This window comes from Herpailurus yagouaroundi, unplaced genomic scaffold (assembly GCF_014898765.1).
Source record: "Herpailurus yagouaroundi ecotype Mexico unplaced genomic scaffold, PumYag 197, whole genome shotgun sequence".
NCBI classification, from domain to species: Eukaryota; Metazoa; Chordata; class Mammalia; order Carnivora; family Felidae; genus Herpailurus; species Herpailurus yagouaroundi.
In genome coordinates, this window is record NW_024412428.1 from 16,909,376 (window position 1) to 16,921,383 (window position 12,008).

The 12,008-nt window shown below is 40.7% G+C and overlaps 1 protein-coding gene across 3 annotated transcripts; it reads left to right on the forward strand.

Moving 5' to 3' along the window:
* The first annotated feature begins 188 nt into the window (after window positions 1-188).
* On the forward strand, window positions 189-9,909 carry NHLRC3 (NHL repeat containing 3). Of its 3 annotated transcripts, none has more exons than XM_040448286.1 (8): window positions 189-531; window positions 749-777; window positions 1,204-1,356; window positions 1,661-1,808; window positions 3,962-4,108; window positions 6,130-6,221; window positions 8,859-8,971; window positions 9,569-9,909. In XM_040448286.1, the coding sequence occupies exons 1-8, from the start codon at window positions 459-461 to the stop codon at window positions 9,822-9,824; spliced, it is 1,011 nt and encodes a 336-aa protein (XP_040304220.1). In that variant the 5' UTR covers window positions 189-458; the 3' UTR covers window positions 9,825-9,909. The 3 variants fall into 3 exon arrangements, with proteins under 3 accessions (XP_040304220.1, XP_040304218.1, XP_040304219.1); XM_040448284.1 differs by having other exon boundaries at window positions 192-531; window positions 3,908-4,108; XM_040448285.1 differs by lacking the exon at window positions 749-777 and having other exon boundaries at window positions 193-531; window positions 3,908-4,108.
* The last annotated feature ends 2,099 nt before the right edge of the window (window positions 9,910-12,008 follow it).

Here is a 12,008-nt window from a genome sequence, read left to right on the forward strand (position 1 = left end):
GCTTGAAAATCATTTTTTGAGAGCCAAATTTCTATTTTGCGGGTTTGCGTGTGTTAGGTTGTGATTTTTCAATCTTAATTGAAAAAAAAATGAACGTCGAGAGGTTAAGGCATATCTATGGATACCCTTATTTTTGGCTGACGGGCGAAGTCCGCAGTGTGGACCGCCCCAAGGGGCGGAAAAGGGTGGTCAGTGGGTCAGCCCGAGCCGCGTGACCTGGGGGCGTGGACCCCGAACGCACCAGGAAACCGCTACCCGAGATCTGATTTTCTTTCACCCCGATCTGTGCTCTCCTCCGGGTTTTCTAAACCCGCGCATCCAGGGAGAGGGAATTGGAGATAGGAGCTTCGGCCCCGAGGTTGGGCCGACGCCCTATGCGGCGACGAACGGCGTGGACCTGAGAGCGTTAGGTGGCCCCCAGCCGCCTGCGGACCCTTCCGTCTCGTCATGGCGAGATTATGGGTCGGCCTGGCAGGCGCTGGCTTCTTTCTTGCATTACTGGTTTTGCATTCGCGTTTTTGTGGCTCGCCGGTGAGTTGAGCAGTGAAGACGTGTCTGTCGGGTGTGTGGACGGCACCGTTGAGAGGCGACGCCGCTGTTGTGGGGTGGAGGTGGCGGGCCCTGGCTCCCGCACTGGCTTGTCTCAAAACCCCCACCCGGGCCGAACTGCCGACGTCCTGCTTTGTCTCTTCGGGTTTAAAAGTTTGTATATGATGCATCGCCGTTTCTGTGTTCTTTCTTTCCCCAGACCCCACTACGTCTCCAAATAATTTGCAGGTTTGTATTGTGGCCCCCTTGGTCTTTCGACGTATAAACCCATTCCCCAATCGTTTCTGTCCAGCAGCCTCAACACCTCTGTATCAGGTGTCAAGGCATGCTTAAAAATAAACATTTATTGGGGCGCCTGGGTGGCTCAGTCGGTTGAGCGTCCGACTTCGGCTCAGGTCATGATCTCGTGGTCCGTGAGTTCCAGCCCCGCGTCGGGCTCTGTGCTGATGGCTCAGAGCCTGGGGCCTGTTTCAGATTCTGTGTCTCCCTCTCTTTCTGACCCTCCCCCGTTCATGCTCTGTTTCTCTCTGTCTCAAAAATAAATAAACGTTAAAAAAAATTTTTTTTTAAATAAACATTATTTATTTTTTTAACCTAGAGAGTGAACTGAATCTTAATCTTCTGGGGTTTTTTTTTTTGTTTTGTTTTTTTAAGGTTTTAAGGAAATTTGCTTTTCAAGTTTCCTGGACAACCAAGGAAATTCTTTACCGGCTGGATGTGGGATGGCCTAATCGTCCAGAACACTTTACTGGAACAACATTTTGTGTTGCAATTGACTCCCTCAGCGGATTGGTTTACGTAGCCCAGGTTAGTAAAATTGGGATTAAAAAAAAAAAATTATGAATACAAAGGAAACAGCTTCTTGATTTGCTGCACTAAGTAACCATGTATGTTTACATTATGGTAATCGTGAAATTTGGTTTTTTTTGGATTGGTTTTGAGTAAATATTTTGGTTTTGAATGTAATAGTTAATACTGTTAGGTTTTGAAGATGGTTTTTAAGCATTATTAATTTCTCAATTAACCTTTAATTATTGTTTTTCTCTACCAAAATAAAGATTACTTTCTAAAAAATAATCTTATCTAAGCAGTTATTTTTATATACCTTCAGAGAGGGAATAACATCCCAAAGGTGTTAGTGTTCACAGAGGATGGATATTTCCTACGATCCTGGAATTACACAGTTGACACACCTCATGGTATATTTGCAGCCAGTACACTACATGAACAGTCTGTCTGGATCACGGATGTAGGAAGTGGTATGTGTAGTAATATCTATTAAATTGTCTTGCTACAAATCATATTTTTGCCCATGTTCTTGCTTGTATGCTTTAAAATCAAGAGTTGCTAAATCTAATTATAATTTCTTTAATGACTTATGAAATTACTCCTTTCTAAAAATCTTGTACTTCCGTAGAGTCAAGACATTTAACAAGAAGGCTACCGTTGTGATTCTTCCATTAACTTGTCAAGGGACTTTTCCTCTTTGTTAGCACCAGTTGTGAGACTATACTTTCAGGGATCCTTTTTTATAGTTTTTAAAACATCAGCTGCTCCTCCCAGGTTAAATGTAAACCTCTTGTGTGAAGCCACAGAACTAACAATCTCTGAGAGTTAGTGAAGTCCCTGTCTCATTTTCCTTTACCAGTTCTCTTTCAAAAGAGATTGTGCTAAGAAACCAGAACTGCTTTGTTGCCCAAAATGCAAGATTTGCAGAAACTGCGGGGTTAATGTTTCTGAAATCCTACCTACTGCAGCATGTCTGAAATTTTCCTTCCAAAAAACATTTTTAGTAGAGTATGTTGTAAATCAAGCACAGTTGAGTTTATAGCTGTGAATGGTTTCATAGGTAACTGTTTGCGTATTATTGTGGCTTAAGACAAGATAGTACCAGAGATGACTTGTGATTATAATTTCAGGATCTCAAGAATGAATGGGATCATAAAGACAGTGTTTCTAGTATTCTTGGGCCCAGTTACATTCATGGCTTAAAGGACATCCTGTTTCTTCACTTCTGGCTAGTTCAGATGCCATTTTGGAATTAGTGAACTCTCAGTTTTTGTTAGAAGTGCTGTTACCATTTGTTCTCAGAACCCAAGAGATTTCTGAGCTTCAGCTGATAATCCATTCATTTCAAAATGTAGTTTGGATTGTAAGATTTTGGTTAAAAAAAAATCTAGACTGCATCTGATTTCATTGTAATACTGTAATGAAATATGGCTCTTTTCTCTCTTTTTTTCAGAATTTACTGTTAAAAGCCTTTAGTTTTTCATTTATTCCATTCATGTGATCCTTTTTTATAAAATACTTCATTGATTCCCACAAATAAAAAGAACACACATGACCTCTTCATTCTTTCCATTATAGCTGGGTTTTTTTCATGCACAAATACGGAGACACTTTATATTCCTTCCCATTTTTTGAAGAAATACATTCCTTTAATAAAAATATGGCTGTAAATGAGCCTATAAAAAAAAAAACAACCCACAAGAATGTTTTCCACTGGTATTCTGTGTCCTTTGCCAATTTTTTAGGAATTTTGAAGGTTGCATTCTGTAATAATATTATGTTCTCATTATTGCTACAAACTAACTCAAGCTTTCAAATGAGGCATAAATATAAATACACTTTTTAAGTTAGAATTGTAATGCAAGTTTGATTCACTTTATTTCCAGTAAGCTCAGTGTATCCGATTTATCTTTTGAATGCCTAACAGTTAGTTTGGTCTTGGTATGCCTTCAAATTGATTTCTCTTAACTACTTTATGGTTTTTTCCTATTTTTTAATACTTTGTATTTTTGCTTGTAAGGAATTTCCACTCAAAGAAGTCTTGATGTAAGTGAAAGGATATGATACTAACAATTTGGGAAGATTTATTCCCTTCTTAGGAAAAAAATGTTAATGGGTTGAATTTGAACTTGTTTCCACTAGGAGAAAGGGTAGTTTTAAAATCTGTATTATAGTGCACTTTTTGTTGACCTACTAAAATTTGAGCGCATGTGATTGAAATAATGATTTTCAGATATAAGTTCCTTTTCCACTTCCTTTTTGGTTTCTTTTTGCAAGGAATGCTCCTTCAAGGTTGTATTTATGATAAAAAAGAAAATGATCTACCTATAATTTAGCATCACAAGCTTCCTGTATAAGGAGCCAATTGTTTTGGTTTGATTTACTTGAATTTAGAATCTACTTATTTAGGAGTACCTGAGGTTTTAATTCATAATAAGTTTGGTTGTAACTAATGAAGAAGCTCAATTAACTGTTTAATTCTAGTACATTTTTGCTCTCTGCTTACTTGAAAAACATGAATGTTTGGACAGTGGTTGTATTTGTGAAGTGTGTGTGTTTATCTTTATAGGATCCTATGGTCATACTATTAAAAAATACAATTCCTTTGGTGATCTTGTTCAAGTGTTGGGTACCCCAGGCAAGAAAGGCACTGGTTTGACTCCCCTACAGTTTGATAACCCTGCAGAATTGTATGTAGACGACACAGGAGATATTTACATCGTGGATGGAGACGGAGGATTGAATAACAGATTGATCAAATTGTCCCAAGGTACCTGGCTTAGCTTTGCATGGCATTATGAGAATGTTATTCAATAAGTTGCATTGCTTTAGTTTGCTTGATATTTGGTAAATATCATAACTGTTGCATGTTGTATATGAAGCTGTGTGTAAAGGGCTCAAGTGAGATGTGTGGGATGGCCAATAATAAATGGTGCTGATGACAGGCTTGCTTAATTCTCAAAAGGTAGGCGTTTGCTTTGAATGAAACTGGAAGCACTTTGGGGATTTATAGTGGGCTCAAGAAGTAAGTGGTTATCCTGTCCAGTTCAGAATAAGGAGATTGGGAACCTGACATCCCAGAGCTGAGGTATCCGTCAGTTTGATCAGCTAAAGTTTGTGTTTGTATTTTACTGTTGTTGTGTCCTCAGTAGTATTCTAGGTGCAGGTCTATTTCAGATGAAACCGTTAAATGGTACTCTGCGGTATTGATAAAGTAAAATGAGACTAGGAGGAGAAACTTCTGTTGACTGGAGAAGTAGGGCAAGGGTTCCTAAAAGAAGTAGTTCTTGAACTACACTGATTTTGGTGGGAGGAGAAGGGAGATGGGAGGAACGTTCACAAGCTCCATCACACAAGGTCTACAGGTGGTAATTAGCAAGTTTTCCAGGAAAGGAGCTTAGGATGTAATTTTTGAATAGTAGAAAGTACGATTTGGGATGTTGAAGGCTTATCAAAGAATTTTGAAGCCATAATTTTGCCTTTAAAATGTCTGAGGTTTTTTAGTGGGAAGGTGATGTTACAGAAGCAGTGTTTACAATAGACACTGTACCGAGATATATTTGCAGTAAGTTCTGTCATTTGGACACGATATAAACCCCTACATGGAAGCTGTGTAGTCAGCTTATCACCCAGTAACTGAGTTTGGTTGGTGATACTTAAAGGGAGGTGACGTAGGGATAAAGCAAGACTCAAAAAATTCTGTGAAAGAAACAACCAAACTCAGGAGACAGATTAAATGGCTGTGATAAAAAAAATTGCCACAGGGGCACCTGGGTCGCTCGGTCGGTTAAGCATCTGACTTCGGCTCAGGTCACGATCTCGAGGTTTATGAGTTTGAGCCCTTTTGGGGCTGCTGCTGTCAGCACAGAGCCCACTGTGGATCCTCTGCCCGCCTCTTCTCCGCCCCTCCCCCACTTGCGCTCGTGCACTCTCTCTTTCTCTCTCTCTCAAAACTAAATATCTTTTTTTAAAAATTGCCACAAACTAAATGGCTTAAATGGAAATGTTTTCTCTCGTAGTTTTGGAATCCAGAAGTCTGAATCTAATGGGCAGGCCATGCTCCCTCTAATGGCACGAGAGGAGAATCCCTCTTTGCCTCTCCGGCTTCCCGTGGCTCCAGACATTCCTTGGCTTGGGGCAGCATATCTCCAGTCTCTGCCTCTGTCTTCAGATGGCTTTCTTTTCTGTGTGTGTCTGTGTCTCAAATCTCCCTCTCCTTTCTCTTACAAAGACACTAGTCATTGGATTTAGGGTCCACCCTAAATCTAGGATCATCTCTTCACAAGATCCCTCACTTCATTATATCTCCAAGACTCTGTGTCCAATAAAGTCACATTTACAGATACAGGAGTACCTGTGACTCAGGCTTGGGCATATCTTTAGGGGTAGAGGTAATAGGGGTAGAGGTAATAAAGGAGACAGAATATAAAAACAATGTGAATTTTTAAGCTCAGAGGAATTGTAATACCAAATAACCGATTAGTTAGGAAGGGGTATCAGTTTGAGGGAGATGTTGACATGAATCACAGCAGTGGTTTTGAGTGATAAAAGATTCAAGTGGAGATAGTCATTAAAGAAGTCGATTAATTGCTTGAAACAGAGAAGGAATTTTTTTTTCTGGTAAAGCATAAGAATTAAAGTGGTATACAAACAGAAAGCCAGTAAAGCATAATCAATTGGAGGTATAATTGAATAGTTTGTTTGCAACTTAAGACATAAAATATAACATGCAAATGTGTCAGGTATTCTATATGTTGCTCTGACCAACTAACTATGTTTACCACTGTCCAGATTTTATGATACTTTGGCTGCATGGAGAACGGGGGACAGGGCCTGCCAAGTTCAACATACCTCACAGCGTTACAGTTGATTCGGCTGGTCGGGTAAAAAAATACACTCTCGTTGTATCTGGAACTGTGTATCTAAATGTGTGTGTGTGTGTGTGTGTGTGTGTGTGTTGGTGTATCTTGTATCTTGGTACCAAGATATATATAGATATATAGATATATATATATATATCTATATATATCTTGGTGCACATGTGTGTTTCTGGACATATAAATTATGAATGTTTGTGGTTGTGTGTATCTGGGTATGTCTGGGCAGTTCCTTTGGGGCTGGGTATACCCACGTACTCTTACAAATGTTTGGGTCCCATACTGGAGAAAGTTCCCCAAATATTTAAAAATGAACAAAATAGATTTTCTATGTCACTTAAAGGTAGAAGGAACAAATAAAGGAATAGAACATAAGTAACCTGAAGAAGAAATGAGTCACCCTCCCACTAAGAAAACTACAATGTGTTTGAATATATTTTTAACTTCAGAATTAAATTCATTCTAGAATATGTTGACCAAAAGGGAGAAGGGAGAGGTTAACCTTGGAAGCTTGAAAACAAGAGCCACCTTGGCAAGCTCTGTTCTCACTAGCTCCAGTGTGGGGAATGGAACACTTTAACTGACGCATTTCAACCCATTTCTTTTTTCCCACCCGTCTCTTTTGCACACCTTTAAGCATACATACCACTTCTTTGGGGTTACTTTCCCAAAACCAAACCCCACCCAAAATGTTACCTTAGTTTTTCCTGTTTTCCTATAGTGGCCTGTACTTCCCCCATTATAGTAACTGTCACACTATCGTATCAATTAACTGTCTCCCTTGACAGAGTGTAGGCTGTATGAGGGCACGTACTGAGTCTCTTTTGCTTTATATCTGGGCGTCTGGCACATACTGGTCATCTTATATGTAACTGAAGTGACTAAAGGACTTACTACACACACAATAGATGCATCAGACGATCTTGGCTTCATACCGTTAGAAATTTAATCCGTTTCCACTTCTGGCTTTGTGTTTGTCAAGCAACCTTCTGATTGTGATTTGGCTTCCTGTGTAGACAAAATGAGAATGTTTTAATCATAAAATCTTCAGGTAGTTCTCAGTGTAGATAGGAAGATAACTGAACATGTGAATTTTGTCTGTAAATGGGGAGCTAGAAAGTTGGAATTCTGGTTTTAAACACATTACCCTGCTGGCCTGGTTAACTTCTCCCTTTGTGGGATAAGAACAAGATCAAGTTTCTGAGCAGGCAAGACTTAGACCCTGGTAAATTCTCCACAGTGATAAGTGCCCTTGTGAGAGGCCTTGGAGAACATTTGATGGACATCCTCTGGCATTACTGAATGATGAGAAATGTGAATGTTCATTTCCGCATACTTGTGTTTTAACCACAGTCATGCTGTTCTGAACGTTTTACGTGATTGACTCAGTCATCATCCAAGCCTATGTGAAAAGTTCATTAGGTCCAGAGGTAAACTTGCCGGTGTTTCTTAAACAAGATTTCTCAGATTTTGTTCAGTAGGAAAGATAACGCTAACAATCTAAAGTATTATTCAATCTTACGACCTAAACTATATTTCTTCCTTGGTCACTCATCTTTAAGACAGTAATCCCAAAATCTTTAAGGAAATCCATCCTTACTAAAGAATCACGAATCAGGAAAAGGTCTTGAGAAATTGCCTTACATAGAGATCAACAACCTCTCTAAAGTGAAACAGTTTATTTGTGTCTTATTGTAGATGAATTTAGTGGCTACTGAAACTCAAACATACTGGCAAATACATAGTTAGGGTTACCTTGAAGAAACAGTCCCTGAATCCACAAACCCAAGATCCTGAAAGGAGAAGAAGGTAGAGGTCAGTGGGGCAGGCCCATACTTCCAGTCCATTCTCACATACCCCTCTATAATCCTAGCTGCATGTCATAAAGTGATTTCGCTGTGTGTATGCTGTAGGTTGCATGTATCAGATATAGTACATGAGATGCCATTTAACGTGAATCTACTCTCCTGTTTTATGACAGTAGTTTCCTTAGTAACTCATACCAGCCTATAGCAAAACGGAATTAAACCTGTCGTTAGCCTACTGTCATTCTTAAAAGTTACTGAAGTCTTCTAAGCTTCCCCTTCCAGTGGGTTGGCACTTTGGACATGCCTTGCTAAATAGCAGGTGGATGTTTAGTGATACTGCGATAGGAATGAATACCCTAGCCTGGGCTCCTGAGGAACAAGGCTGTGTTTCTTTCTTTTTGTTTTCTAACCTAGCCCTGGAACTGGCAGGGTGGCAGTACTCAGCCGGAAGGTGAATGCCTGTGAGAGGAACGGATGAATTCTGTCCCTCCTCAGTGTTGCTCATGTTCCGCATCATGATGGAGGACTCTGGTTTTCTTGTTACTCGGGTGCTTGGTAGAGCGGGCAGAGTACTATGTGTGGGCTTTGAGTTGAGACAGGTGGCCTAAAGTGGCTCTCCCACATATTGGAAGCTCACTTCAAACGAGGGATTTAAACTTTCTGAACTTTAATTTCCTGTCTGAAGATAGGGCTTACCTTCTTTGAGGCCCTCTGAGTACCGCATGAGATGATGTATGGGAAACTAGTAGAAATAAACATCCATCCCGCCCCTCCCCCTTTTTGTTTTCTCATTGTATGTGGATCTTTTCCAAAAAACATTTTTTTGCTTTCTCAGGTATGGGTTGCTGACCGAGGAAATAAAAGAATTCAAGTATTTGATAAAGACACTGGGGAGTGGTTAGGAGCATGGAATAATTGTTTCACAGAAGAGGGACCTTCTTCAGTCAGGTAACGTTTTCCTTTTTTTTGTTGTTTTTTTAATGCTTTTTTAAATCTGATTTATGTTTGCTTCTCTGAAGAGCTAGCTGAAACGTTAAAATATTGTTTTCAGAAGGTGGAAAAGGAACAGAAACAAGTTTGCAGAGAATACGTAACCATATTTCAGATCCCAAGCAGAGGAAGAAAAGCAGTTAAAGTCCCAGTGCACTGTGGGGTCGGGGTGTCAGATAACATATGCTGGACCTCCTACAGCTTTCACCCTCAGGGTACATGTGGTGAATTTTTAAACGTAGAACGAAAATAGAAATCTGGAGTCTGTAGTGTCAGCCTAGCACCGACTCTCCTGTCCATTAGTTTCATTTTGTGTGGTTCTTGCGTATTACTTTTTGTTGTCGTTCAAGCTATTCTTTGGCTACATCTACCTTCACAAATCTTTATTCCCTCATAAACAGAATTAGACAAACTTAAATTCTCCTCGAAAGCAACCTTCAGCAAGTATAGGTGCCTATTGTTGTTAAGCGTTGTAGGGGAGAAAAATGTTGAAGAAGTCAACATTTATATTGATCTTGCATATTGATTTATTCCGTAAAATGTCTCTGTCCTTAGATTTACTCCTGACGGGAAGTACGTGATCGTAGCCCAGCTGAATCTCAGCAGGGTCTTACTGGTGGCCGCACCCCCAGTGGGAAGCATTGGCAACTGTTCCGTGATCAACACAATCCAACTAGCAGACCAGGTTTTACCTCATCTCTTAGATGTCAGCGGGAAGACTGGAGCCATCTATGTAGCCGAAATCGGAGCAAAGCAAGTGCAAAAATATGTCCCAGTGGAGGGCTATTTTCCTTCGTTCACACATTCATAATGTTTCTTTTCCCGGAGATGTTTCAAGTGGAAGTTCAGATTCTCAAATTCATTGTCATGTCTTTACAAATAACGTTCAGGCACCAGTATTTGTTTCTTTATTTTCCCATGATCTAGTGATGAGAAGAATTTGTTCTTAAAAATTTTTTTTTTCTTTAAAAAAAATTTTTTTTTTCAACGTTTTTTATTTATTTTTGGGACAGAGAGAGACAGAGTATGAACGGGGGAGGGGCAGAGAGAGAGGGAGACACAGAATTGGAAACAGGCTCCAGGCTCCGAGCCATCAGCCCAGAGCCGGATGCGGGGCTGGAACTCACGGACCTCGAGATTGTGACCTGGCTGAAGTCGGACGCTTAACCGACTGCGCCACCCAGGCGCCCCTTTTTTTTTTGTCAACGTTTATTTATTTTTGGGACAGAGAGAGACAGAGCATGAACGGGGGAGGGGCAGAGAGAGAGGGAGACACAGAATTGGAAACAGGCTCCAGGCTCCGAGCCATCAGCCCAGAGCCTGATGCGGGGCTCGAACTCACGGACCGCAAGATCGTGACCTGGCTGAAGTCGGACGCTCAACCGACTGCGCCACCCAGGCGCCCCAAGAATTTGTTCTTATATCCTTCAGGACCATATGTTTTGTTGCTGTTCTCATGACTTAGTTTTACTTGTAAGTGCATAAGGCTATTTTAACGAAGGAAATGTAATTCTAAAAAATGGGATCTGAAAGAGGGACTAAGACCATAAGGTAGGTATTTGCCCAGGTAGACTAATCCTCCCTGGGAGGAAGAGGGAAAGGAATAAAAACGGGTTTTGCAGGATATATTGAACTTCATGTGAGGGACTACAAACCTCCAGTTTGTTCACCTTATATAAAATGTACCTTTTGAGCGATTAAGTCAGATGGGCTCTTGATCAATGAGTGCCCACAGGATGCTAGCTCCTAGAGATTCAGAGAGGAAGAATCAGGACTTACCTGTGGGAGCCTGTTCAGGAGCATCTAGGCCAGTGGGAGACAAGTGTGCAAACTGATACAAGCGTGTCAGCAGGCCTCAAGCGTGTCTTGTAGGAACATTACATCTGACTGAGAATCCTGGAGATTTTGCGGGGAAAGTCCATTCGAGCTCCCAACTTGAGAAACCAAAGAGGGGAAAACAAGGTGGTCCAAATGGACAAGCTGTAAAAAGTTACAGACTTGCTGAGAACCCTGATAGGCTTTCCTTTAAAAGCCCAGCTTGGCCTGGGTCCTTCAGCTGTAAGATACTTCGTCTCAACCTCTAAATGTAGGAATGAAACAGCAGGCATTTAAGCACTTTACTGAAACGGATCTTTACAAGTACTAACTGGGATGTTTTTTAATTAAAGGTACGACTGAAAATAGGGCCCTTCATTCCTTTTTTCCTCCTTCCCTCCCTCCCGACCTCCCTCCCTTCCTTATCTTCTTTTTTTAAAACATGAACTCAGTTCATTCCTAACATCTGTCTACCTCAAAGAAGTTTTAGAATTGTAAATATGGGGATCTGTTAAGGTGAATAATTTCTTAGCTTTCTATTTCTACGTCTCTCTACCCTTTGGTCTGAATACCAGATGAAAGACCATCTTTTCGGTTCTAGTTTATTCTAGGTTCTGTTCAGACCTCGCCGTATGATGATGTCAACTCCTTCGTCCCCTTCTTCTTGTATTCACCTCCCTCCTTATCCCGGACTTGCACTGTAAATCGTGTAGCATGTGAGAAATCTTGAGCTGACTTTCCTCATCACCCATTGTAGCTGCCGTCTGTTTTCCAGACCTCAAGCAATTCACACTATTTTGATGCTCGGATCATATCTTGACACAGTTAGAAAGTTAAATCTACCAACAGGAAACTGTCCTGTGTTCCAAGGCCTTTGATAAGTGTGTTTGTGCCACTGACCAAGCTGTGTGATCTTCAGTGAGTCTTCTTAGTTTTTCTCCTTAGTAAAATGGGAGCATCATTTCCTTCCTCCTTCAGAAATGCTGCAAGGATCATATGTACGACAGATACAAATGTGCCCTTTGAAATCTAAGCTCCCAGGGCATTCGAGGCAGAAATTCTTAAACAGAGATCCTTCCAGCTGCTGAATTTACCTGATAGCAACTATCCAGTTTGCCTTAATTTTGCGTTGAGTGCTGTTTTCAAAACCTATCGTCGTGAACTTTATGCAGCTTAGCAA